This window comes from Phlebotomus argentipes, unplaced genomic scaffold, assembly GCF_947086385.1.
Source record: "Phlebotomus argentipes unplaced genomic scaffold, Phlebotomus argentipes genome assembly contig_5, whole genome shotgun sequence".
NCBI lineage: Eukaryota > Metazoa > Arthropoda > Insecta > Diptera > Psychodidae > Phlebotomus > Phlebotomus argentipes.
The window spans coordinates 11,013,453-11,041,415 of NW_026776165.1; the positions used below are offsets into that span (position 1 = coordinate 11,013,453).

Here is a 27,963-nt window from a genome sequence, read left to right on the forward strand (position 1 = left end):
TCAATTAAAAACCGCAATTATTAAGAGTACAAAAAGTGACTCTTTAGTGGTATTTTATTATTCTAAAAGGCTTTGGGTTCTTTAGGAAATATCCACTTTGCGACACCAGCGCTGAGAGTTAACAGCTCTGCACTACAAAAGGAAAACATCTGTGAAAAAGTGCATTTTCTCAGGAAATTCCCCAACTGTTTGGTATTCTAGTCATCACTAAGAGTATATAAAGTGATTCTCTACGAGATCTCGTAGAATTTTGAGAGAATCGTACGGTAAAAGTGTCGGTGTGCTGATCTCACTTCATTTGAAGGTTAAGGAGGTTTTTCCGCACTGCCGGCGAGATGTTTAAGGGTTTTATGAAAAATAAAGTTGTCTGGGCGTATCGTGGAGCTACTGGAGCGGCTATTCTTACCTTTTGTGCTTACTATGCGCCGCATACATTGCTCCTGAGTCGCTACAAGGACTTCATGACATGCTATGAGTGAGAGTCCAAGAATTCCACCTCTTGAGCCCCTTTTTCTAATGCATTTTCCTCTTCTTCCAGATGTGGCAAGGAGACCAAACTGCCAGAGAAGATATTGGACCGCTTCGACAAGGCTTGTCGGCTTCTGCCGCTGAAAGATCGGGAAGTGAAGCTCTTGAAGCCCTTCTGCTCATTCGGATTCGATCTATTCCAAGCCGGCACCACAAAATCCCACTACGGAGCCCTAATTGGAATCCCCTTCAACTACTTCTACAGCTCAGAGCCAGAGATCGATCGGACCAATGTGAAATTGCAGACGAAATCCGTGAATTGGAACTCAGAGGATGGAAAATTGCTGGCGGAATCGCTAATCCTGAAGGAAGATGAGCAGATCTATGGCATGGCGCACTCGATTCTCATGACGTCCAGTCACCAAAAGCTGCTGAACGCCTCCTATGCCTCGGGATCAATTCTGGGCGTGTACGCTTTGGGCTACTTTATCAATCGCAAGCTGCAAACGCTGACGAGACCGTTCATCTTCCGCGGCGTGATCTACTGCCTGGTGTCCTTCTTCGGCTTTGGTATGTGGGCATTCATCAAGGACTCCACGAATGTGTACTACGAGGGCGCCGCAGACGAAGCCCTGGGCAGCCTCGGTCCAGAAGTCGCGGACGCCGGCGCGCGCTTCTACGGGAAGCTGATGAACAAGAACAAGGCTCTGCGCGGAATCACACAGAAGAACTACTACACGAACGAGGGCGATATTTGGTACGTCGTGAGGACCAAGAGCTTCCCTTTCACGATCCGAAAAGCCATGTTAGAGCAGAAACTAAAGGAATTCCAGCAGCCGAAGGAGGAAATTGCACAGTAGAAGGTAAAGAAATTATTGTAGTTTTGTTATCCTTTATTGACTAAAATTCCATCATGCGGTCAAAATATGCTGGTTGTAGTTGATAAATCAGTGGATTTTTACATATTCTTCCGTCTCTTTCTTTGCCATTTGGCACACATATCGATTTATCTCTCGACTTGCAAACTCGCCTTGCACAAAATACTATCGAAAAGGTCGAAAAGTTGTTTCTTGTTTTTCCTGTGGGGGTAAAAGGACACCTTAAGCATCATTTCTACATTAATTACCAACTACAGTCTCTACGTGATTTAATCCTATGTCTCACAAAAGACTACTTTTCATCAAGATCAGTTCATTTGGGTTGCACTTCAGGCAAATTCGTCAAAAGAAATCCTATTTACTTGACTGAACAAAATATAAAAATCAACCTCAATTTCTCAAATTCTGCCGCCGCTCTTTTCCATCAGTCACGTGGACATAACTAGTGATAAATATATCTTCTCTCTCTTCGCAATAAAACATTGAAACAATTATCAATATTTACAATGCGTCAATTCTAAAGAATGAAAAAAAAGTGTGCAAAATTCACAAAAATTCTGAAATGAAGATATTCTGAGTTTGTCGATGGCAAAAACACCCTCAATTCTGTCTGCCATTCGCCACGACGCCATTCGTCGCCTTTAGCCTCTTTCGCGGCGGTTCCGCATTGTCGTCCAAGTTGAACTGAAAAGACATAGGCGTGGGGATTAGGATTGTGCTTGTGCTGCGGACTTTTGCCGTCAGACACTCACCCGATGCTCGAGAGCCATGTGAGAGTTGGGCGGCAGAGCCACGCAGGCTCGCAGCAGGTTCTCAATGGCTGCGCGCTGCCTGAAGAGTGAGTTCACCACCGGAGTATTCCTGGGCACCAGCGGCGCCTTGCATAGGTAGCTCAGCAGCGACAGAACGGATCTGAAGGGCACGAACTGCGCGTTCGCCTCGTTTCTCTTCACCTGCAATCGGGAAATGGGCACTAGAGTGGCAGCTCTAGACTAGAGAGGCACTGCTTGACTGACCTTTATCCGGGAGCAGAGTTCGGCCAGGACGACCAGGTCGAGGATGAGTGGCGCCGCCAGGAGGCTGTCCTCGCAGGTGTTGTGGATGACCAGTGTGTTGTGGCCGCCCATCATGATCTGGCTCGTGTACTCGTCCAGCGCGCGCTTGCTGTCGCCCACGTACGGCACGTACTTGATGACCACCGTGTGGTCGGGATGCTCGTCCTTGGCGTACAGGATGTCGTTGGAGCCCACCATGTCGTCCACCACGTTGCTCTTGGAGATCTCCTTGGAGCGGAACTGCTGCGGCGCCGACAAGTTGAAGCCGTCGTTGTTGCCCAGATGATTGTAGCTCACAATCGACACGGGCTTGATGCCAGCGCCAACCAGGAAGTCCACCAGCACGGACTTGAGCTTCGTCTGGCCGGACTTGAAGTCATCGCCGGCGATGAACACGCCCTGGCGCTCCGCCAGCTCCAGCAGGCCCGGCACGAAGGTGTTCTGCGGCGAGCCGTTGATGTACGTGCAGCCCTCGGCGATGCTGGCCATGGCGAATATCGTCGATGGCGAGATCTCACTCTTATTCGCCTTCAGGCTGCGCTCCAGTTCCTCCGCCGTGCCGTTCAGGCCCTGCGCCACGTCAGCAAAGCGCTCAGTGTTGGCCGTCCACAGCACGATCACCTCCTCGACGCCCGTGGCGTGACGAAACTGCCGGATGTCCTCGCGCACGCGCTGGTACTGCTCGTAGCGCGTGCCCTCGATCACATTGTCCGCCCTGTCGCTCTGGTTGGCCGCAATGAAGTCCGGATCGTAGATGGCGGGGCGCGGCTTGAACAGGCACATCTGCTTGTACACTTGATCCTGCAGAGCCACGTCCAGCACCTTGGCGCGCCTCATCGCCTCGCCCAGATTCAGCGAGCTGATGTCCCAGCCGTCAATCACGATGTCATCGGGATCAACCATGGGCAGGATGCGGTTCATGGGGATGTAGGCGTCCTGGCCGTGCTGATCAGTGCCCAGCAGCACGGTCGACGCCTGCGTGATGGAGCCAAACCAATTGGCCGCCTGCTCGCCGTTCTTCGTGCGCCACACCAGCTTCCGGCGGTTCGCCTCCAGCGCGGCCGTCAGCGTGGATCCGTTGTTTCCTCCCCAGCCGACCAGCATCACTCCCAGGCGCGGCACGCGGCGCTCCGTGCGGATCTTCAGCGAAGTCTCCTGCGGCTCGACCTGCGGAGAAGCCAAGTTCCAAACCATTAACACTGAATTCACCACAAATCTGTGAATCTTCTTAGGCTCTAGAGTCCCTCAAATTGTTTACAGGCAGAATTGAGAATATTTTTGAAAAATGTAAATGAAATGAAGATTATGAAGATGTAAACTGTTTTGGTTGTCAATCCAGAAACACTTGAGTAATAATTGCTTAAATAAAGGCGAATCTTTACATTATTATTTGCGCTTTCATTGGTTATTTGAAGAATTTTTCCTGAATATTCCATACGAAATGTTGAGTCATTTGATATCACTTTTACAGTGTTATCATAAGAAATACACGGCAGATGATTCATGTCTTCAAGAACGACCTTTTTACTGCTCAAAATCATATCTAAGTCAGGTTTAAGAGAAGAATGCTTCCAGGCAAATCTAGTGTTAACTTCCCACTCAAGGCAAATGCACCTTCGCCTCCTCAAGTGCGCTCGAATTCTTTGACTCTCAAATGCGACTTCAGTGGTCAGATAACAGCCGACAAAGCGCGGAAGCACGTGGCAAAAGCCGGTCTCTGACTCGCTCAACTTCTCGCGTGATTTCGTCTGCGACCAGGCGGAAGGTGATCAACCGGCGAAGGCGCTTATCTAATCGCAGAGGTTTCTTAAAAAAAAAATCACGCTCACAACTCTTTTTTATCACACACTTCCTTCTGCCGCCAAATCCTCATCCTCAATCTTCACTCCTCACAGCTCTGAGGCTCTTTCTATTTCTCTCTTGAACTTGACACTCCTTCCTGGCGCAATTATCGCGCATTTTTCCATGATAAAGCATTCATGAGTGTGCCTTCATTGTGATGATGATGCAAGTGGCCAGGAAAACACTGTCCAGAAGAACAAGTTCTCGTGTGCTCTATTAATAGCGCTCAACATGGGAAAATCGATAGGCAATCGTATGATTCTCGGCGCCTTTTTGCCATACTCAGCAAAAATCGCGACAAATCTCACGGCATTAGAGAATGAGGTGAGAATTTTCACACAACACCACACAAATCTTGCATCACCTGATATCGTTCATTGGCCACGCGTTTTCCCCTCTTTCCTCTCCGCCTTTCAGCAGAGCGAAACAGCACACGATTTTGGGAGCAGATTGAGAGGATGCAGAAATCAAGTTCAAGGTTGATTTTAAGAGAGAGAGCGAGAGCGTGAATTTCCGCCAAAAGCATGAACACTTCCGCCGGCGGATGGGAGGAAAGTTCTATAGGAGAACTGTCGACTGGGCGCACGCGTGCTCACGCGATGCACTCGCAAAAAATACCACCCCATCAGAGAGGAATATTCGAGAATATGTCGCTGAGTGAGTGTGCTAAAGGCACAAGGAATCACAACGATAAGGCATGAAGATAAAGCATCGATGTGACTTTGAGAAAGGTAAAGAGCTTGAAGAACTCTTTGAATTGAACCACCAATGTAAGAAATTAGTTGGGAAAGCGGTAAGATATCAGCTTTTAAAGTTACCTGTCAGAGTGACAGGTGTTTGAATGCAATCTAGTAATTATCTACTGAGTTTAGTTACTCATTCAATAATACTTTTCAGCAAATATCAAGAGTTATTCGTGAATTTTTGTGGATAATTCAAAGTGTCTGGCAATTACCAAGATGTGCCACTAGTGCTAGGCATGCGCGATTCACAGCGAACAAGGCGAACCATCCAGAGCGTCCTCGTCCTTGTCAGTAAATCGATAGGGGATATTTTTCTCATCATCCCCACGCGTAAATATCGATGAACACCTGAGGACACTCAGGAATGCCGCTCCCACAAATCAAGCGATTCTCACCTGAATCGTGCCATCGGAGAGACGATTGACGGTGGAATTGCTGTAGTCGTACGACGCCTCAATATATTCATCTGTGTACTTGACTCTCGGCGACGATACCACAAGACTGCTGGCCATCTTTCCACTGCACCTCGCGCGTTAAGTCACCGGAATTCCTCGCTGAGAGATTGCCTGACGGACAAGAAAAGCTTTGAAGCTCGAGAGCGCTTGGGATTTGCGTGCGAACAGCACTGATGTGAAGCACCAACTGAGGCGGCGACGCACGACTTGGCCATCGGCACCGCAACTGCCCTGCGAAAGAGACGAAAATCAGAGAGGAAGGAGACACAAGAAGCGCTCCTTTAATCTTAAAGGCGCGCTCGGGCACTTGAGATGCACTGGTGATTTAATTTATTCTAATGTTGGCTTCTTCGCTGGAGAATCATTAAATTAATTCATGAATTAATATATCGTTTGAGAGCGATTTACACCTCTTTCGGGGCGGCATTCTCGGCCATCGTTAGCCATACAGAGGAAGCCACGAAAGTGAGGCAAAAATTACCTGCTGCCAGCAGGGATTCGGGTCAAGAGAGCCTCAACTGTGAAGACATAATGAAGAGGTAATGAGTGCAGTCAAGGGCTGAAGAGTGCCGCGTAAAGAGGACGTTGATAGCTCTTGAGGAGCTGAAATTTCTCATCACAAATTCCTTTTACTAAACGATCGAAGAAGTCAGTGTTGAGAAATTGAGTCACAAGTATAAGAGATTACGAAATTTTACTTAAGATGCCGATAATTTAGAACATTTGAAGTTTGTTCAACCATCGCTAAATGCGCTGGATTTGAATACATAAAATTATGATCAATCAAGTTAAGTGTAAAATCGAGTCTTTCTCTGTTCAATTTAACCCTCATAATCCCAACTCTGCTTAAGTTGATTAGAGCAAAGGTTTATCCATTTCGTTTGAATGATCTTCACATGGTCTTATTTTTAAGAGAAGATCTCTTAATGGAAATCGTCTTAGAAGTGCTTGTCTTCGCTAAGTGGCGTGGAAAAGCTTGCGAAATCACGCTTTCTGATAAGAAAACAGTGATTCCTGATAAGAGAACATGGATTTATTGGCATTTACCTTCACTCATAGAGCTCAAACTCTTCCAGTTTCCGCCGGAAGAGCTGCAAATTCAGTCTATGTTCGCTGATAAACTCCCCATTGAGGAAGATCACAGGGATATCGTATCTGTACAGCCGCAGGAATCTCACATTCTCCTTCCGGCCAATATCCACAACCTCCAGCTCGATTCTCTCCTGGAAGGGTTGCAATTCCTGCACGACATCATGACACAGAGTGCACGCCTCGGTGGAGAAGAGCGTCACAGTGGGCTTTCCGCGGTGCGAGTGTCTCCTGCAAGACCAGGGAAACACCCTTCTCATCCTTTATGCGACTTTATATGGTATAGAAAACGGCAACAACTTCCCCACCAGCGGGGTAAATGCATGAATTGTCAGACTTCAGAGGTGCTTTCTTACAGCTTCTCCACGAGCAGCGACGAGGCGCCGCCTCCTCCGTTGCAAATTGACGCGCATCCCAGCTGACCGGGCTTCAGGGCGTGTGCCAGGTGTGTCACGATCCGGGCGCCGGACATGCCGATGGGATGGCCCAGGGACACTGCGCCGCCGTGCACGTTCACCTTGGCCGGATCCACGTCCATCTTGCGGATGTTGGCCACGACCACCACGGAAAAGGCCTCGTTGATCTCCCACATGGCCACGTCCTCCTTGCGCACGCCCGTCTTGGCCAGCAGCTTCGGCACCGCCAGCGCCGGCGCGATGGGGAAGTCAATGGGATCAGTCTCGGCGTCCTGGTAGCCCACGACTCTGGCCAGAGGCTTGCACTTGAATCGCTCCGCCGCCTCGGCGGTCATCAGCACCAGCGCTGCTCCGCCGTCGTTCAGCGTGGACGCATTGCCAGCCGTCACGGTGCCGCCGTCGCGCTGGAAGACCGTGGCCAGCTTCCCGAACTTGTCGAAGTTCACGCGCCTGAACTCCTCATCCTCCGTCACCACCAGGGGCTCCTTGCCCCTCTTCTGTGGCACGCGCACAGGCGTGATCTCGGCATCCAGAAGCTTCCCTGCCCAGGCGTCGGCGGAACGCTTGTAGCTGCTGATGGCATAGTCGTCTTGATCCTGGCGCGTGATGCCCATCTTCTTGGCTGTGTTCTCTGCGCAGTTGCCCATGTGGAACTGGTTGTAGACGTCCCACAGGCCATCGTGCACGATGCCGTCCGTCAGCTTAATGCCTCCGTACGGAGTGTCGCCTGGAATGAGAAGAGACACTTAAATCTCTCTCGCATTACGTAACAGTGACCTTGCAAGCTACCTCGCTTCATGTAGAACGGCACGTTGGACATGGACTCCATCCCGCCGGCCACGATGACCTCCGCCTGGCCCAGGGCGAGCGTCTGCGAGGCCATCATCACACTCTTCAGCCCGGACGAGCACACCTTGTTCACTGTCGTGCAGATGGTGGACTTGGGCAGCCCGGCGAAGATTGCCGCCTGCCTGGCCGGTGCCTGTCCCATGCCGGCGCTCACAACATTGCCCATAATCACCTCCCCGACGTCCTCCTTAGCGATTCCCGCCTTCTTCACGGCGTCCTCGATCGCCTGCGCGCCCAGCTGGCTGGCGCTCAGCGGAGCCAGGGCGCTCTGGAAGCTGCCCATAGGCGTCCTCGTGGCCGCCACGATCACCACGTCATTCAGCTTGGTGCTGAAGAAGCGCCTCCCAGACGGGAAGAGCTGCAAGAGTAGCGCCTCTTGAGACTGGAATTTGATTACACAACAGCCAACTCACCTTTGACATTCTCAGTGACATGGCCATTGGGAGTGGACAGGAAGTGACTACGACCACTTTCTAATGTGCTGACACGGAGTGAAAATGAGGAAAAACGGGGGAAAAGCAAGAAAATGTGGAAGGCACAGTGACAAGACCTCCGGACCGCTGAGCAGGGTTGCCAACGTTGACCGGCGATCAGGTGATAAACCGTGTTATACAGAAATTTTCCACCATTCCTCCGCCACTAGACATCATTTATCATTTCCCAGCAATTCTATGGAGTGTAAGTGAATTTTCCTTGTCCATTCTCATCGAGAGCGTCTGAAATTTAGTGAGAATCATGGTGTCAATGCGAGTGTTCAAATTGGAAAACTCGCGCCATTGCGCAACAGATGAAACCAGTTAAGTGTCTTAGTTGAGACACTTTTTCGTCAAATAGCCTAGCCAAGATTCGCAGTATCTTAATTTGAGAAATTCTAACGAAAACGTCTTGCTTTCACAGGATAAGAGCGAGTGTTCCAGAAGGGAAATCAGCGGATCGATGCAAAGGACATTCAACAATTTTCCTCCCTCCGCCTCGCCGAGGGAATTGTGCCAAAAAGCCCCCAAACACGGAAGTGAGGAGGGGTTTTGCGTGCTCAATGGTGACTCATTTGCAGTGGAATGGCATCGTGCAGAGCCACCCCACTTCTGCTGGCGAGGGTGAGACTGTGTCGCTGCTCAAAATAGGAAAGCGGAGGGATTTTGGATTTTATCGCAAGGCAGCATAAATGAGAAGCTCGATTATATTGGAAAGATGTGAAATATTTTCTAATTTGAATCCATCCAATGCTGGTTTTTCAGCAATATATTTATATATGTGGAATTTTACAATTCCTTAAGGCTCTCGTCGTTATCTTAGGAATCCAGTCTAGTCATTTGGAAAGTTATTTGTCACTTCCATCAAGCAACCCGAGAACTGAATTCAACAAGCCTACGAGCCAAATCTATAAAAATAATATATACAAATTACGCATTGAAGTATGTGAATTCCAAAGAAACTACAATTATATTACCAGAAACTCCGTAAGTAATAGTGTTAACAACATACGAACGTTCCAGAGCATCTGGGAGTCTTTCCCAAATTTCCCAATTTTGTGGTATTGGCATCGCCAAAGAGAACACTGTAGAAATAGTAGAAAGCAAAGAAAATCACTGATTTTTTCAGTGAAAACTGCCACAAGTAAATTTACCAATAGTCTGAAGGATCAAGAGCAAGAAGAAACAGAAGCGTCCGCTCGAGGACACTGTTACACAGTCCATTTTCAAAGTGAAACTGATGAAATTTATCAGTACTGCGATAGTAAATCGTGAGGATCGTGAAACATTCTTAGTTAGAAAGATCGTGCTAACTCTTCAATTTCAATGTTGTTTCTGAGCTCTCAGCGCAGCAACAAGAGAAAAAATCCATGTTTTAATGCTATTCACCTTCTGTTTCTCAGTGTGTGAAATGCAATAAAACTTTATTAATTCCAGAATAATCCCTAGTGATGAAGGATTCATTATGTCGAGAATCGTGCTGAAAACCAAATCGAAAACTCACTCAACTTCCTCGAAAGTCCTTTGAATGTGATTTGCGCAACCCCTCGGCGACGAGCCTCCCTTCAGTCGGCCTATGGGGAGAAAGGAGACGACCTGAGTCATCCTGGATGACTCATCGCCTGAGTCATGCTGTCGACTGTGACTCCTGGAGGGAGGAAAAGCGCCTCGCGCGATGACTCACAACATCCTGAGAGGAAAATTGATTCCGACTGCCAAATCCATCTTCCCGCTTTCGCACCGAATTATTTATCCCAGTGAAATTGGAGTGGTTTTTGTCATTTTTTGTAGGCAAATTGTGGCGTGGGAGGAATGCTTCAATTAGCCTAAGAGCCACTCGCGGGCAGCGAGGCGACGATTGAGGTGAAAAGCGGGCAGTTTTCATGAGAGCCACACCCTGAAAATCGCCCGCTCCACAGGTGGAGTTGTTAATAACTCACGAGAGGACTGCGGAGAGCCTCTTCAGGGCCGGAGACTTTTCAATGCCATGCAGAGAGTCGTTTTGAGGACACGCAGATGGCGAGATTCCCAGGGGAAAAGCCTTCGGCGATTGATTTTGTCATGAGTCAGAGTGTTGTCGCCGAGTCGCCAGGCGACGGGAAAGCAGCCAAGATTTCACCCCCCAAAAAATTTCGGCCAGGCGCGGGAGAATCGATAAGTCATTGAGGCCACGCGCGACGGAAAAGCGGGTCAACAAACGTTGGTTTAATTACCGTGAAGCAGAAAGACCACACACATTTGACTTGAGACCTTTATTTCACCATTTCTCTGTTACATCAATTCGACTCGGAAGCGGCTCAGCGACAATTATGCCTTAAATTCTACTCAACGCGCAAACCAAATCCATCATCAGCGGGACAAAGTAAAACCTCGAAGGGATGTAACAGAAAGCTCACGAATCTATTTATCATTTTTCTCGGATAAGTCGTACAAAAAATCAATTGTGGGAATGGGAAGTTCAAGCCTTAATGCTATTCGTGGGCAGTGAAGGATTTTTGTTTTCTTCAAAATCTCCTTATTTTTTGTTGTATCTCAACCACTGGATAATTTATCTTTTTCTCTTTCATATGACATTTTTTTTTATCGAAAAAAGAGGCAAAATTTATTGAGTTGCAGAGGAATTATTCGACAAACACATCATCTTCATAATCTTACAAATTGAGAGAGCGCGCGCGCTTAGTTCTCCTCAACTTCCGCCTCCTGCTCCTCATCGAACTCAGCATCCTCGTCGGCCGTAGCCTCCTGATATTGCTGATACTCAGACACCAGGTCGTTCATGTTGCTCTCCGCCTCTGTGAACTCCATCTCGTCCATGCCCTCGCCGGTGTACCAGTGCAAGAAAGCCTTGCGCCTGAACATGGCCGTGAACTGCTCGGAGATGCGCTTGAACAGCTCCTGGATGGCGGTGGAGTTGCCAATGAACGTGGCGGACATCTTCAGGCCACGAGGCGGGATGTCACACACGGCGGTCTTCACATTGTTCGGGATCCACTCCACGAAGTAGCTGCTGTTCTTGTTCTGGATGTTCAGCATCTGCTCATCCACCTCCTTCATGCTCATGCGCCCGCGGAAGACCGCCGCCACCGTCAGGTAGCGTCCGTGGCGCGGGTCGCACGCAGCCATCATGTTCTTGGCATCGAACATCTGCTGCGTGAGCTCGGGCACGGTCAGCGCGCGGTATTGCTGACTGCCGCGGCTCGTGAGTGGCGCGAAGCCGGGCATGAAGAAGTGCAGACGTGGGAACGGCACCATGTTCACGGCCAACTTCCTGAGATCAGCATTCAGCTGACCGGGGAATCGCAGGCAAGTGGTCACGCCGCTCATCGTGAGCGACACAAGGTGGTTCAGATCACCGTACGTGGGCGTCGTGAGCTTCAGTGTCCTGAAGCAGATGTCGTACAGCGCCTCATTGTCAATGCAGTACGTCTCATCTGTGTTCTCCACCAACTGATGCACAGACAGCGTGGCATTGTAGGGCTCCACCACGGTGTCCGACACCTTCGGCGAGGGCACCACTGAGTAGGTGTTCATGATGCGGTCGGGATATTCCTCCCTGGAAGGGCAGATAGGCACGGATCGTTAGGCACAAAATCAGGCAAAATCTCACATGTCTCGTGAGAATTTCGGGGGAAAAATTAAGAGAATCATAAACTATCTTGTGATAAATTACAGAATGTCGCACATTTTTGCGTCTGTTTCGAGAAATGAAAGTAAAGAATCCAGAAAAACTCCCATTCAAGAGACAGTAATAGAAGTTCTATAAACAATTCCATAGTCTTTCCTTTGTCTATTCTTCAGCGCGAAGAAGCTTCTGATTTTACTATTAACAATTAACATACAGGCCACAAAATAGAGGTCTGTACAACTAAGAAACAGCTCATTAAAGCGCCACTTTACGACCACTGTATTGCAGTAAAGACATAATTCTACCAAGAATTGCTCTGATTCTCCATAATACTAATTGCCCGTGTAATTTTCGTGGCCTCTAATTACACTCACCTAATTTTTGAGATCAGAAGCGTTCCCATGCCAGAGCCAGTGCCGCCGCCCAGCGAGTGCGTGAGCTGGAATCCCTGCAGGCAGTCGCAGGACTCCGCCTCCTTCCTCACCACATCCAGCACGGAGTCCACGAGCTCAGCGCCCTCGGTGTAGTGTCCTTTGGCCCAGTTGTTGCCGGCGCCAGACTGGCCGAACACAAAGTTGTCCGGCCTGAAGATCTGACCGAACGGCCCTGAGCGCACAGAATCCATCGTGCCAGGCTCGAGATCCACCAGCACGGCGCGCGGCACGTATTTGCCGCCCGAAGCCTCATTGTAGTACACATTGATGCGCTCAAGCTGCAGATCAGAGTCTCCGTGGTAAGCACCAGTGGCGTCGATGCCGTGTTCATCGGAGATGATCTCCCAGAACTGCAAATACACAAGGCAGAAATAGTCGCTGTAATTCGCGTGTGTGTTTGATTGACAGTGTTTGTTCGATTCTACCCTCAACCTTCAAACAAAAACCCCCGCTCTTCTTCCACTTATTCCTTTTCATTTAGAGTTTGTTTATCAGCCATCGATTGATTTCGTGCGCTTAAAAATTCCACCCCTTGCATGACTCATAAACACACACACACAGGGAATGAGAGAGAGAAGGGAAAAAGCATTCAAATCACATTCGAAGAGAGTCGAAAATGATAAAATTTTCAATCACGACAACTTGATTAATCAACCTAAGTACTCAATAATTGCCACACAATCATAAATCACGCGCAGCGAAGCGAAGACGTTGAAAATAAAAGACCGTCTTCACTTTGAACTTGGCGAAATCGAGGAGAAATTCATCATCATCATCATCAAACCCTGGCCGTGGTGTTACATTTTTTATCTACCTCAGTCTCTCTCCCTCTCTCTCTCTCTCATACCACTAATTCATACAGAAATTCATTGAGAAAACCACACCACTCGCGCCACATGAATATTTCAACCTCACGATGCCAAAAAAAAGAACTCCGCCACCCACTCTCGCAACACACAATTCAAGACTTTATGGAGCATTTTGAGAAGACTTGAAAAAGCACAAAAAAAGGCTGAACAAGAAATTTCTCTTTGCGCGACCGTTCACTCCCATTCTAAAGCAGCACCATTTTCTCAGCGTGGCAGCAAACATTACATTTCACGATTGCCAAAGGAGAGAGAGAGAGAGAGAATGTAAGATTTCTTTCTCCGCTGAGACTTCAAGTATTGAGAAAATAGAAAAGAAGAAAATATTTGATAATTTCCACCTAAAAATTCAATGTTGTTAAAATTCACAATTTTCCCAATCAATTCCTTTCTTTACCACTTTCTTCTTTCACACACGCTGAGAAAACTAACAATACAAATGATCCCTTGTGCGCGGCAACAACTTAAGAGATGATGATTTTACTTCTTGGCCAAATGTTGGCGGCGTTCATTGACATTCTTTTTGGTGACACGACTTTCTTCTCTCTCTTTCTCTCGCCTTTCGTCAAAGGTGTGCAAAAAGCCTGAAGACCTTTTGGCTGATTCTCAGGCAGACTTTGAGAGCGCAAAAAAAGATCTCCAACACAGTGTTGTTGTGTTCCAGTCTCGCGAAGGTGCGCTCAATGCTCTTCACCTTATTTGGCTCGAAACATTTTTTTTTTCTTCATACTCCTCAGCGCGCCACGGAGGCTTTTGCCGTCTTTTTCTTGCCTTGGAGTGGGGCCGCCACAGTGCTTGTCTTCTATACTAAAATTGGTCACGCTTTACTAAACACAACTCCAGTCAGAGACAAACGCACACGAACACACACACACACGCCGCCAACATTGTGGAAAATTGTCATTCGATCATTTTTCTATTTGCCTCTGGATGAGTTTTCTGTTGCGGATTATTAACCATCAAATATCCGCTCATTTCTCAGCGCCCACGAGAGTCAAAACTCGAAGGCAGCTCGCGCGAGCATGAATCAGAAGCACACACAATTGACGCTGTGACTTGAATTCTCAATAAAAATAATAAATGAAAAAGCTCTCTTATGCAAATGCGAACGCACAGGCGAGAAATGACATCATCCGCCACAAATACAAAAAGCCTCGACTCACAATCTCAACACTTTCGCGGACTGCTGGAAAATGTCTTAGAATCACGTGAAGAGATTCTCTTCTCTCGCCAAATCTATTTTCAGCCAATAAGATCATCATTCTGATGAGGTTTACCTTTCCAAAATCATCCACTTGACCGGTCATTGAGGCTCCGCTCTTCTTCACACCACCGCGAAATGTGGCCAAACTTTATTGTTTAATCAACTCCATTGCATAATTTCATGATAAATATTAATCTAGCGAGACGACTTTAAGTGCTAACAGGTTGCCTTAGAATCCAGACGAACGACTTTATCATCCCAACTCTCAAAGGCAGTGAGAAGATCAAAATGGTCGCGAATTGAGAGAGGAAAATCTTCCAAATGCACAGAAGAAACATTATGTGACAAGGTTGGAATATTTAGACAATTTATTAGTAAAATTCAGGGTGTTAAATACAAGATTTTCGACTGAATTTACAGAATTCTAATCTCTCAATCTCCGGACAAAGTATTCAAGATTCAATTAAAGATAGATTTGAAGTTAGTTTTGTAGTGAAGTGCAATTCAGAATTGTAATTAACAATAATTCAAAAGTTGGAAGCCTTAGAAATGTAGAAACCTCAAAAACAGGACAAGATTGTTAACTCTGAGCAGAACTTAGACCATAAATTACGATCATTTGATAGTCTTTTATTCTTTAACACAGGAAAAACAGGAAAAATGTGGATAAAACCAATCTAAAACATGTAAATTTGTGAAAAATGTTAGATTTAACTAGAAATCTAGCAACTTCATTGGGTTCTTGAGCTTCCAAAGTGCTGATGACTTCAGACTAAATCCAATTGGCGAGATGTTTGGAAAATCTTCAGGTAATTTGGAAACCTTTACAAATGACTTTAACACCTCCTAAATGCCTGTTAATGACAATCCAAAGCCACAGATAAGCCCTATGGCGAGAAAGCGTTTATCACCCCGTTTTATGGTAAGATTATAGGACAACATTCCGTATCAAATATTTGATCAGCCGCCAATGTCACTCCATCTGCAATCTTTGGTGTGTCGATCAAACAAGAGAGAAGAGACGAAGAAGGCGCGCATGTGAGGTCGATAAACCACCATTTGAGAGACTTTCTTTTCTTTCTCTCCTTCACCATTTTCCCAAAATGTCGGTGTGTGTGTGTTCATCTTATGGAGCGAATTCCCGACTTTTTATTGCCACTTCTCACCTTTCTAGGAATGCATCGAAAAATCAAGGCAATTAATTTCAAGTGGAACAATGTTGAGAGATTTTTTTTAACAGTACCTGGCCAACTTCTCTCTCTCTCTCTATCTCTCTCTCTCTCTATCTCTCTCTCTCTCTTTCCTCAATTGAGTGATTTTTCTCATTTGTGCGACACGGCAAAAAATGAGGAAAAATGCCTTGAATTATGATGAATTTAAGTATTGAATTAACTGTAAAAATCTGAGCCTCCTCTGGAAATCAACCAGCTGTCTCTGTTCGTCTTGGGCCGCAGAATAGGCGTTTAGAGGGGGATGGAGAGAGCGAAAGAGTGAATCATCAGAGCGAGAGATCAATTATGAGCCACTCAATTAACATGGAAATTGACGGGAGAGCGAGAGAGTGAAGTGAAGCGCTGCGAGAATCCATCCATTTGACCATCTGCCATTTCCTCCGCATCGCGCCATCTCTCTCGCACTCCTGCGTGTCCTGCTTCGCTCTCCAAAAAGCTCAGAGACTTGCGCAAGAGAAAAGAACCATTGCGGGTCGCGAAGGAGGAAAAGAGATGAGAAGGCAGCCGAGAAACAGTCAAGGCACACAGATATTGCTATTGATTGAGCAAGAGGCGAAGCTGGCAAGAGTCTCAGCAGAAACTCACTCGTTCAACATTGGAATCCCAGTTCTGACAAGTCAAGTAGGCCTATTTCCACCGCATTATAGGCTAATAAATCGATTTTCCCACCAGTTACCCTTTCTTCCGACACTTGGGGAGCATAATTGAGGACACAAAGAAAGGCTTTTTTGAGGACATATCCTCAGACGACTGGCGCTTGGCAGCGAACTTCCAACGGAAAAGTCGCTCATAACGGCCGATGCGATGACGCTGGGAAGTTTGATGAGGCAGATGGCGCTGGCATCGGCAATCACATTTTTTCACAATTTTCACACCCAATTTTCTCATCGAATTCCTACAATTTCACTACAATACCACCGAAAATCGATAAACCCACACGATTAGAGTAAATTTGAGTGGAAATGTGGTGAAAATTGTCAAGATAAGTGGGTAGATTTGGTGCGGCAAATGTAAGGGAATTTCACAATGAAAAGCCGTATGATGCGGCCAAAATGCCGGCTTCGCGACTCCCTTATCGATAAATTCCCGTTCAATATCACTTTTTACAGCCGCCGTGAGTAAAATCCATTTATAGCCACATCACGTAATGCAGTGGGAGTTCCACGTAGGCTCCAGAATATCCGGAAAGGGAAGAAAAATGGCGTGAAAAAGGACTCACCTTGGCTCCAATCTGGTTGCCGCACTGTCCAGCTTGAATATGCACAATTTCCCTCATGTTTGCTTATTTGGGGCTTTTTTCCTTCACTTCAAATGAAAACTCGCAGAGCACGACAAAATCTCCAACAGCACAATTCAACAGACTCACGAAAATTGTGCCGCGTCTCAATCGGCACGGGCTTTTATTGCATCGCCGTGTTCGGAACCCCCACCACTGCGGCATGGCGGGAGACACTTCCCCAGGCGGAACAACTGGCGCCATCAACATAAGATTTCGGGGATATTTCCCGTGAAAAAACATCTGCAGATAGTGGAAAATGCTCATATAAGAATTATTCTAGGCATTTTAGGCAATTCCTATAGGAAAATGGCAATATTTTGTCGTATTTCGTGCACTTTTCTCTCCCACGGCATTTCCCCTCAAACGCCAGTCGACACACCCACCGGCACTCCAGCGCGCATGCGCAGCGGCGAAAAGTGGCAACGCGACTATGCTGTCATTATGCTGTGAGTTTGAAAAGTGGCAACGCTCCTTCTTGTGGGCGAAACGGTCGAATTTTCCCCCAAAACACTGAGTAGAATATTTAATCACAAAAACATCCGCATTTAATGACTTCAGCATGATTTCCTCGTGCATTGCGTATGGCAGAATTGATTGGCTGCGCGAGGATCAATGCAGAATTCATGTGCGAAGAAGATTTAATGGGTCTTCAAGAGATTTGTGATTCATCTGGCAGTGCAACACAAGGAAAACATCCACATGGTCTGGATTAGCATGCAAAAGAGCAAGAAAAAGGTGGGTTTGAGATAATTGAGAGTCTCAATTAACCCTTTGCAGGTGAGTGATGAAATATGTGTTTATCAAGAGCAACCAAATATTTTATACATTTGTGAAAGTGGAATTAAATGATTTAAAAAATGTTAGAATCGTTTTGAAGATTCTGCAGATTATAATTATTTATGGAAGTAGGACGAGTAGAACAGTTCCAATTGGTTCAAATTGGATGAGTACTTCAATGTATTTTATCGATTGCATCAAATTGTAAAGAAAAGTCCAATTCTTAATATTTTGTTATGAGACTGAGCAGTTCAAATGAATTCCCTTCGAGATAGCGAGTCTGCATCGAATCCCCGTCGCAGATGAGCTGCGGACAATCGAGCTGAAGAGGGTGCGCGATGATCGCTACGCCACTGCTTGCCAGTTCAACAAACCCATCTAATTTCTTCTCGTTCGCATTTGGGGAGCCTCATCGATGGGAGTGATTAAATTTAGATTAATATCGAGCCGTGCATGAGGCCTGCATAAAGATAGACCTGCATGGTGACCTTAAACTTGATCTGGGCGCGGAATCTTCGCGGTCTCTCTCACTCTGGCTTCGGGATTTGAGGTCACGAGGTGGGATTTTTTGGTAAAATGTTGGCAAAAGAACGGTGCAGAAAAAAAGTTGGTCGATTTTGGCCACAGAAGCGCTCAGCTAAGCGACGCGACATGTTCTTGTGGTCAGTTTTGGTCATCTTCGCTGGCTCCGTGGCGGCCAATGTGAGTCACTGTGTCCCGAATCATGCGCTGCGCCAGTCCGAGTACGGCGCCAGCGTCTTCTTCAAGTACTACGACAGCCAAGGCGTCCTGTATCGTATCTCCACCATCCAGAGCGCGGAGTCGCGCCTGCTGCTCAGGGATCTGCACAGGAACCAGAAGTTCGCCATCATCGTGCCCGGATGGCGGGAAAACTGCGAGCAGGACTGGGTTTTTGAGCTGATCAGGAATCTGATCTTCCATCGCGGCGGGACTATCATGTGCATGGACTACAGCATCTACAGCGGCGACTCCTACTTCCGCCTCGTCAAGCACTTCGACGCCCTCGCCGATGTCCTTGCGCGGAAGCTGTGCGATCTGGAGCTCGTGGGCCTGCCGCCGGCCGTTGGCTTCCTCTTTGGTTTCAGCTACGGAGGCCAGCTAGTGGCGGAGGCTGGCAGGCGAATCGGACCGGGCAAGATTAAGGAGATCGACAGTGAGTTGAAGATATCCTTTCCATCCTCAAACTCCTAATTCTGGCACTTTTTCAGTCTGCGACATGGCTGGGCCTGGATTTGACACCAAGACGCCGCCTAACCACTCTCTGGCTGCCGAGAATGTGCAGTGCATTCACACGAGCAAGGACAAGGGCATCAAATACAGCACCTGCCACCAGGACTGGAAGATGGGCAACTGTGGTTTAACGCAGGACGCGGCTGGAAGGCCTCCGTTCGGTTCCCACGGACTCTGTCCTTATTTCTACAACATCGCCTTTCAGCATGACTTCCTGGCCATTCCCAGGCCATCAGCTTGCGCCACGAAGCCTCCGGGAATCCTGGCCAACTATCCAGTCGGCTACAAGATGGGCTACACCGAAAACAGGAAAGGGTGAGTCGCTTCTCTTAACGATTTCACTGAAATTGTATAGGAAAATGCGGGGTAATTCCGTACACTTTAATTTATAGTCTTCTTTAGCTTAAAATTGTAGCTCAATATTTAAGTTTTCTACAATTTCTATTCTCTAACTTGAATTTCACTGTATAAAAAAGACATTTTTTCTGATTATAATAATGGCCTACAAGATTCTGATTCATTCTGATCCTTCTGATCTATGTAAATTTTGAAATAAGAGACCTGATCTTGGATTATAACTATTTACACCTGCCAACAGTGCGAATGAGCCTCTCTTTTCCCTAGGCAATTATGTATTTCTTCACTGCCAGCACTGTAATAACGATGATAGCGATCCAGTGAACTTGGAGTTTAATTAAATCTCTTTCTAGGCTCGTCCGCGGGGAATTATTCGCTAAGACAACCAAGCTCTATCCCTACACAATTGTCCCACGGACAGGAAGTCTTCTAGACGACCTTTTGAGTCAGTATAACAACTCCCTCGACGTTTCCAGTAGCTTCCAAGAAGTGTCCAGTAATTGGGACAGAATGTAAGACATGGAGAGAGATTTAAATAAAGCCTATTTATTGCTTGATTGCCTTTATGTGCCGCATTTAATATTACAAATATATTTTTTTCCTGCAGCGCAAGAACATTTGGTAATAGAATGGTTTCTCCTCTTGCATTCTATGGCCCAATTTTGTGGCAGAAAATGCATATAGAAATAGAAGGAAAGCTCAGGTTTTCTCGCGTCTACCAAGATAGTGAGAATTGGGCAAGCATATAATGTTATTTAATAGGCGCGAGCTTTTCCTCGGACGGGCTTTTCGCAATCTGCACGCCAACCGGCTCGGTGGCCTCTAAGACTTGGCGCTCTCAAAACAAATCGCCGAGACGAGAGGAAAATCTGAAAATACGGCCACGCGCGTATTGCTCAACTGAGAAAGTCACTCGAGAGGCTGGAGCGAAGCTGAGAGTGCTGGAATTCATTTCGGTCTGATCCGCTTTTCGACTCACATCTTGGCTGCGCACTCGATGAATTGCCGACCATTATGTAAGGGGTATTTTACGGAGACATCTTCCAATGTTATCTAATACGTGAATTTGTGCTAAATCAATGAATAATTCGAGAGTCATGCGCCTAAAGAGCTTCCTCGCACTTTTTCTGCACAATTTCCACCCAAATTTTTTTTTCAGATCTCTCTTAAGACGATTTGAATACTTGCACTGTCGCGATGTGGAGCATTTTCCTTGGGTATTCATTAGAAAAATTCAAATACCGCCGCCGTCTCTCTGCGACTCACTACTCCACTCAGAAAATGAATTTTTAACGCATATGCCAAAGACCTTTTGAGCATTTTCAGTCCATCTCTTCAATGGCTTTCATTATCTCAACTGCCGAAAAGATGATCAATGGACCTCGCGGAGTGTCCCCGAAAAAACTAATAGCCATCGATGGCTGTGGGGTGGGATTGGAGGCACTGAAAGAGGTGAAATTCAGTATAAATTGCTCAAAGCTGCCGGGCACGCGATCAGTGAACTTCCACCTGGCATTTTCCCCCATCTAACACACCTTGTCTCGCAATTCACCTGCATTTTTCCGCGCCGCGGGCAATTTTCCAGCATTTGGCAAACACCTTCCCAGCTCACTCGCGATGGTCAGTCCGCCATAGTCGCACGCAGAATATAATCCGACCAGCACCAGGACGGGCGCTCAATCTGATCCGGACCTTCGTGGAGGGCCTCAACCATGCTCAGATGGCTGATCGCGAGTGTAGTGCTCATCGCTCTTGTGACGCAATCCGACGCCAGGAGGAATCGCCAGCGGCAGTTTCTCCTGCCGTCACCCTTCTCCAGCGTCATGGACTACCGCAGGACCACCACGGAGTACGCCAAGAACATCCACTTCAAGTACTACGATAGGTAATGAGTGCGTCGCGTCAAAGTCAGTACAAAACCCAGTGATTCAGTAAATGAACCATTGTGAAAACACAGTGATTAGTTGTGCCTCTAATTGATAGGCTATTGGTTTTGAGGGGCGATTAAGTGGTTGAAAAGAGGTACGTTAGTTTGAAAATGAAAGTGATATTTGTTGATGAGATTTCAATCGATATTCTTGATTCTAAATCTTGAAGTGACTTGAAATGTTTTTAAAAGTGATCACTTTCGATCTTTTTATGGTTTCATGCTGTTTTAGAAATGAAGTAATAAAATAAGATAAAGTTTTTCTTAAAGAAGTTTCTCTCTTTTCATGCACTCTTTTAATATAAGCGCCACTTTGCTCTTAAATCGCGCACTTGATTGCCCTCATGAATTTGAATATATTTTTCTACCTGACCTCAATTCGCTCAACTATTTTCCCATTCAATATAGGTATATTGAATATATATATTGTCTATAATAATTTAATATAGCAATTAAATGTAGCAAGTGCATATGTATTGCCGCTCTTTTCCGACTTTTGGCGTTGCGAACTGCACTTGCAACTGGGATTGCGTTATGCGAAGAGTTGCGCTCGTGCATTTCCTAACTTAAAGCGACACCGGTATTGAAATTGAACTGATTTCTATCAACAATTTTCGGCTGTGTTTCTTCTCAGTGCTGATATAATCACGCCTCGCGAGCAATTCACCTAGTTTTGGAGGTTGTTAAACTCTCGAAATTGCCGGTGATCTTATTTTATAATGTCTTCCTTCGGGCTCCATCGATTGGTGTTTATTACCTTTATCATGCATTGTAGCATGCGCAAGACTCGCAAGATTTTTTTTAATTTGCCCCGCAAAGCGGACATTTCATTCAAATGTCAAGTGGCTTTAAATGATTTGGCGACCAGAGATTATAATTAAAAATGCGTAATGTGCAGATTTTCCAGTCGACGGCTCGACGACAAAAGCACATAGTTTTCCCATGCAAGAAAAGCCGCTCTGCGTGATGCCGGATAGGCGAGCATAGTGCATAACTATTAACCTTGAACGCCTTTTTCTCCGGCCTTTTCACTTTTATTTTCCTCAAGCGCGATCTCGCGCGTTGCGCAACTTTCTCATCGCCACAATTACCAATGCTGGGCTGGGAAGCACGCATCATGAGAGCCAATTCTCTTTTCCAGCAACGGCGAGCTCATCTCCATCGACAATCTGCTGATGGAGGAGTCCAGCGGCCTCAGCATCTGCAATCCGGCGGATAAATTCGCCATTATAGTCCACGGATGGAAGGAGAACTGCGATTCAGAGTGGATGCCGCAGATGGTATCAAGTAAGATCAATAGAGAGAGAGGGCCCAAGTGAAAATAGCATCAGACGGAATTTCCCCCGCGGCCCAGAAATAGCTCACCATCTCCTTTTGCAGACCTCACTGTCTTCCGAGGCGGCTGCATCATCTGCATGGACTACGGCGCCTATGCTAGCGCCGATCGCTATCTGCGCCTCTTCCGCCAGTTCGATCCCATCACCGAGGTGCTGGCGGGGAAGCTGCGTCTCATGGAATCCATGGGCTTCGATCTAGGCCGAGGCTTCATCTTCGGCTTCAGTTATGGCGGCCACGTGGCCGTGGAGGCATCCAAGCGCGTGGGAGTGCGCCGGCTGGAGGCTATTGATATCTGTGATATCGCAGGACCGGCCTTTGACTTCAGGCGGGCGCATGTGGACCACAGATCGGCGGCTCGGAATGTGCAGTGCATCCACACGAGCCGCGACAAGGGCTCCAGACACACGACGACCTGCCATCAGAACTGGAAGATGGGCACCTGCGGGTGGTTCCAGACTGCAGCGGCGGATCCACCGAAGGTGAGCTCGCATTTGCTGCAATATTTGCAATATAGAAATCATGATGTGCAATCAATTATCATTAGTGTCGTTATGCGCATAAATTACTGCAATTATCTCCATTTTTTTTACATATATCGGAAATAACTATTTTTGCAATAATATTACTACATCTCTTTTAATAAGCAACATTTATAGAAGTTATGCAAGAAAACTGATGTTTAATTAGATCATGATCTTGAACATAGAAATGCCTCAAGTCCCGCATATTATGACAAAATTTTAGCTTTCAATTAGTAAGACTTTGGGCTATTGAAATCCAGGAGAGCCACGCCCATTCGAATGCTCCGCCTCCTTGAACGCACAGACAATTTATATCTCAATGCAATGAATCTGCAGGGATCTCACGGACTGTGTCCGTACTTCTACCTCAGCGCCTTCAGCAATGACTTCCTGGCCGTGCCGAAGCCCATGGGCTGCATGGCCCGGAAGTTGGCCGCCAACTGGCCCGAGGGCTTCAAGATGGGCTACACCGAGCCGCGGAAGTGGCAAGTGCAGGGTGAGCTGTTCGCTCTGACGTCAAAGGAGTACCCGTACACCAGCAACGCGACGGAGATGAACGCCTTGGACTTCTTTCCGATGCTGGCCTCGGAGTACGAACAGACGGAGATGGACATCGACTTCTTCGTGGAGACAACCAAAAAGCCATAGTGCAGTTTGCACCAGTCCTTGGAGAGAAACTATATGCAAGTTAATGTGGTGTGATTCTTTTTTATGAGTGCATATAAAATTTCATGTTTGACTTCACATTTAAAATAGTTTAATTGAATAATTAGCAGAAGAATTTGAAGCACATGTGTGGATATGAAAGAGACTCGGAGATGTGTTGGGGAGTTTATAATGAAATAATTGGCCAATTCTATTTGACCCACTTAATCTCCATGCAGCACAAAATATCTGCACAAGTTTTTGATAAGTATCATCGCCGAAGACGCTTGGAGAAATCTGTAGCAGAGAGAATTGAGGTAAGACTGTGGAGATTGGCCAAATGTTGGAATTGCAAATGATTGTTTTGGGTCAGTCAACCGAATCTTGCGATGCTTTGCCGTATAATGCAAATCGACAGGAAATTGTCACAGCATAATCCGCACAGCTCATAAAACATTGTCACAGTTCCTTCACAATAAAACCAGGAAGATCGCTAAACACCCGATCAATGATCTCATATCATTTTTCCGTGCGAGAGAAAATCCGCACGAGGAAAAATAAATCATCATTGCGATAGTGAGTCGGCAAGAACGCCCACAATATGGAGTGTCGCCAACCACTTTGCCAGCATCGCGCGCCCACAAATTGATCAATTGATCGAGTGGAGTCACACGATCGCACAATTCGCGAAGACTCTTTTCCATCTATAGACGCGTCTGCTGATCTCTCACGCGTTTAGCACTTTAATTGCTGCCCTCATGCTCTGTTCTACGGTCCAGAGATCGCGAGATCATGTCCATAACATCACCTCCACACTCGCCGGAAAGGAGTTATTGAGATGGCGATCGCCAAAAGATTGTTCTTCGCCAGAACCGCTTTTTTTGCACAAAGATCTACATTATGAAAATATATTTGCTATAGTTAATCGCGTCCAGTTGAATGATCCCACTATCATTCGATCACCTCAGTTTTGCGTCTGCAAAAGGTGGGAACATTTTGAGGTTGAAGAACACGAGAAAATGCATATTTAATAAGCTCCATACGATCGATTAAGCTAGAAAAAAACAGCCTCAAATTCATTGCCACATTGATGGAATGGTCAAAAACTTGTTGGTTTTCAGAGTAATTTCGACTCTCTGCAATTGCGCTGTGATTTTCACACTTCAGATTATTTTGATTTTTGGGAAGATATTGTGAAAATGCATCGTTTCTCTGAACATAATTAGTTCAAGTTAATTTCTGTAGTGATGCTGAAGTCCACATTTTGATTTTTGTTGTATTTCCAGCATTTTGGGAATCACATTTGTTGCATGAATTAGTGAGATTGACACAAAATCTAATTTTAAATTAAATTTTGTTGATCTCGAAATTAGGCATTGAAAAGTGACAATTCTGGTGAGCAATATTTCTATATAAGACCAAGTGGATTTTGAGATCGCCTACAAATTCACGCTGTCGCAGATTCAATGGATCGCTCACGATTATCGCAGAAAACCATGATCTTCTCTGGGTTGAATTTCTTGGAAATTGCAAGTTGAGATCTTTAGTGAAATTTTCATACAAATGAATTACAAAAGCCACTCTTGTAATGTTGTCTTGCCCATAAAAAGCCGCTAAAAGACACACTTCAACTCCCCGAAAAAAAAAGAATCGTGATCAGCACTGAAAGTTGTCCCTTTTCGCCATCATTTTTTTTTGCTCGTGCTTGCATTTGAAGGTTTCAGCGATTGCTCAATAGACGGCAAAAGCCGTCAAATGGCCAGGAGAAGGTGTAATCTTGCGGCGAAGCCTAATGATTTGCTGTTAGACGGTAATGATGTTTAGAATGTTTCTGCGGAGAGACAGTAAATTTTCCTCCTCGCCGACGCTTTGATGATCAATTTGGGGACTTTTTGGACGCCTAATCGCTCCATTTGGCCCATTTTCGTGTCAGATTGCTGGCCGCCAAAAAAGATCACCGCCGAATGACATCACTCGCCGATCTTTCTCCGCGCCACGATCGCGAATTGCAGCAAGAGTGGGCGCGCTTCTGGAGACCTCAAGTCCAAGCATTACTCACGCATTGTGGCTTTGGGAAAAGATGACTGAGAAGGAGAAAAAAACAGAGGCAAAATTAGCATAAACATGAGAAGAAATTACGTGAAGATCGTCTGAATGAAGTGGTTTGGGAATTAATCAATGTTGTCTTAATTTCTGATCTTATTCACTTAATATTTACTCCCTGAATGCTCTCTTTTGGCCAGGGATTAGTGACTGTGAAAGTTGGGCGTTAATGCTCATTGAAAGCCAAAACAGTGTGTGTGTGTGTTTTTGTCCATGAAGAGAGATTATGAAAGTGTAATTGAAAACAACATCTGTTGATGGCGCGTTTTATATTTTGGGAGGAAATTTAAGGATATTTCACTCAATATTGAGTAATTCATTTTTCATAGTTCCCCAAGACAAGCGCTTAAGTGAATAATTGTCTGGTGAGCATCGAGAAAGCCAAGAACTGAGCACTGAGAGCTGTAATTCCAAATAATTTATGCCACACACGCATCAGAGCAATTTCCGCCAAGGCCTCTAATACAATTCATCATTGAACTTCCTCCTTTTGCGCCATTTCCACACTCTGGCGTCTCTCGGCACTCTCGAAGGTGGGTCGCGTGGGCACCTAATTACAAAACACTCTCAACCATGCAAGAGTTTGAAGTTCATCGAACAGATATTGGGCATGAAAAGGCGGGAAAAGCAAGATGAGATATGATTAAACGCATTAATGCAGAAATAGAAAATTGCGAATTAGGAAAAAGAGAGAAAAAAACACAAACTTTGTCACAGAATTTGTACAAAATACGTGTGACTCAAATGCTTCCAGTCTGATAAAGCTCTGAACATGTTATCAGACATATAAATTTCATGTGTATTAACTCAAAGGAGAATATTTAATTAGACTGAAACACGTTTTTTGGGTTCACAGCAATCCGCCACGAACGCAAAGAGAATATTTTTTAGCAAATGTTAGTAGAATTTCTGTAAAACGTGTCGTAAAATCTATATGGTGTCCGTTGTGTCGTCTTGTTAACGAGATCGTCTGCAGATATGATGAAAATCACACGGTGGAGACTGTTTATGTGCACTTTGTGCTTACTTGTAATACTGATTTTGTTAGTGAGGCACACAGATCCTTCGCATCGAAAGCTGCGAAATCACCAGAGGGAGGAGATCACAATTGTCGTGATTTCATGTGATTGGCGGCTCAGTGAGACGCTGAATATGGTGAAATCCGTGCTGCTGTTCAACACTCAAGAAATGCCACTCAAATTTATCATTTTTACGGAAGATGGTCTGATGCAAAATTTCTCTGCGAAGCTGGATGACTGGAAAGAGTTGCTGAAAGACAGTTTTAACTACCAGCTCATGCCACTCACATTCCCGGGAATGAATAGCGAGGAGTGGATCTATTCATTCAATCCAAAGAAGCCTTGTACTGCTCAGAGGCTTTTCCTGCCTGTAAGTCTTTTAGAGAACTCAGCATTTCCGGGCTATATTGAACAGTTTTATCCTCTTTCCGTAGAGTCTTCTCAGCCATATCGACTCCGTTCTCTACATAGATTCAGACACAATCTCCATGGCCCCCGTTGCAGATGCTTGGAAGATGTTCCGGCAGTTCAATGATAGCCAAATCGTCGGCGTGACGCCAGAACACGACGACAGCAGCGTTGGTTGGTACAATCGCTTCGCCAAGCATCCTTTCTACGAACCCTTGGGCATCAATTCTGGCGTGATGCTAATGAATCTCACACGAATGCGCGCCTTTGAGTGGGAAAAGAAGATTTTGCCTATCTACAAAAAGTATTACACGAGAATCATTTGGAAGGATCAAGATCTCATCAACATCCTCTTCCACTTCCATCCAGAGAAGGTCTACCTGCTCCCGTGCGAGTGGAATTATCGTTCTGACAACTGCGTATACATGAACGCCACGCACGCAGTAAACGAATGCAAGGCGCCGAACGGTGTGAAGATTGTGCACGGGAATCGAGAGATTTTTCATTTCGACCATCCACTGAGTGTACCGGCCTTCCGCGAGCTCTACTTGTTCATCGACAAATACCAAATTGGCTCGGATCCCTACAGTCACTTCCTCTTGCCTCTGATTGAAGGGTTTAAGAACACCTCCATTGTCAATACCACCTGCGGAAAGATCACAGATAAGTTTCTCTACAAAGCTAGGCAGATGTTCAAGCCACAGTGAAG

At 46.1% G+C, this 27,963-nt stretch overlaps 7 protein-coding genes across 7 annotated transcripts; 3 read left to right on the forward strand and 4 right to left on the reverse strand.

Moving 5' to 3' along the window:
* The first annotated feature begins 118 nt into the window (after positions 1-118).
* Positions 119-1,347, forward strand: LOC132265626 (transmembrane protein 177). Its single transcript, XM_059766360.1, has 2 exons — positions 119-475; positions 539-1,347. Exons 1-2 carry the CDS (start codon positions 336-338, stop codon positions 1,326-1,328), a joined length of 930 nt encoding a protein of 309 aa, XP_059622343.1. The 5' UTR covers positions 119-335; the 3' UTR covers positions 1,329-1,347.
* Positions 1,341-5,632, reverse strand: LOC132265622 (inositol-3-phosphate synthase). The gene is made up of 4 exons (XM_059766356.1): positions 5,382-5,632; positions 2,363-3,568; positions 2,099-2,299; positions 1,341-2,030 (listed from the first exon to the last, which is right to left on the reverse strand). Exons 1-4 carry the CDS (start codon positions 5,496-5,498, stop codon positions 1,947-1,949), a joined length of 1,608 nt encoding a protein of 535 aa, XP_059622339.1. The 5' UTR covers positions 5,499-5,632; the 3' UTR covers positions 1,341-1,946.
* A 655-nt stretch (positions 5,633-6,287) lies between these two features.
* On the reverse strand, positions 6,288-6,790 carry LOC132265629 (glutaredoxin-like protein C5orf63 homolog). Its single transcript, XM_059766362.1, has one exon. The coding sequence runs from the start codon at positions 6,788-6,790 to the stop codon at positions 6,491-6,493; it is 300 nt and encodes a 99-aa protein (XP_059622345.1). The 3' UTR covers positions 6,288-6,490.
* Positions 6,790-8,372, reverse strand: LOC132265625 (acetyl-CoA acetyltransferase, mitochondrial). The gene is made up of 3 exons (XM_059766359.1): positions 8,209-8,372; positions 7,736-8,153; positions 6,790-7,673 (listed from the first exon to the last, which is right to left on the reverse strand). Exons 1-3 carry the CDS (start codon positions 8,233-8,235, stop codon positions 6,883-6,885), a joined length of 1,236 nt encoding a protein of 411 aa, XP_059622342.1. The 5' UTR covers positions 8,236-8,372; the 3' UTR covers positions 6,790-6,882.
* Positions 8,373-10,649: 2,277 nt separating this feature from the next.
* Positions 10,650-16,998, reverse strand: LOC132265624 (tubulin beta-1 chain). Its single transcript, XM_059766358.1, has 3 exons — positions 16,849-16,998; positions 12,268-12,677; positions 10,650-11,821 (listed from the first exon to the last, which is right to left on the reverse strand). Exons 1-3 carry the CDS (start codon positions 16,903-16,905, stop codon positions 10,945-10,947), a joined length of 1,344 nt encoding a protein of 447 aa, XP_059622341.1. The 5' UTR covers positions 16,906-16,998; the 3' UTR covers positions 10,650-10,944.
* A 4,007-nt stretch (positions 16,999-21,005) lies between these two features.
* Positions 21,006-23,727, forward strand: LOC132256001 (uncharacterized). Its single transcript, XM_059752179.1, has 4 exons — positions 21,006-21,178; positions 22,362-22,507; positions 22,601-23,037; positions 23,416-23,727. Exons 1-4 carry the CDS (start codon positions 21,006-21,008, stop codon positions 23,725-23,727), a joined length of 1,068 nt encoding a protein of 355 aa, XP_059608162.1.
* Positions 23,728-24,064: 337 nt separating this feature from the next.
* On the forward strand, positions 24,065-27,961 carry LOC132256002 (glucoside xylosyltransferase 2-like). The gene is made up of 3 exons (XM_059752180.1): positions 24,065-24,092; positions 26,876-27,216; positions 27,281-27,961. The coding sequence occupies exons 1-3, from the start codon at positions 24,065-24,067 to the stop codon at positions 27,959-27,961; spliced, it is 1,050 nt and encodes a 349-aa protein (XP_059608163.1).
* Positions 27,962-27,963: the final 2 nt, after the last annotated feature.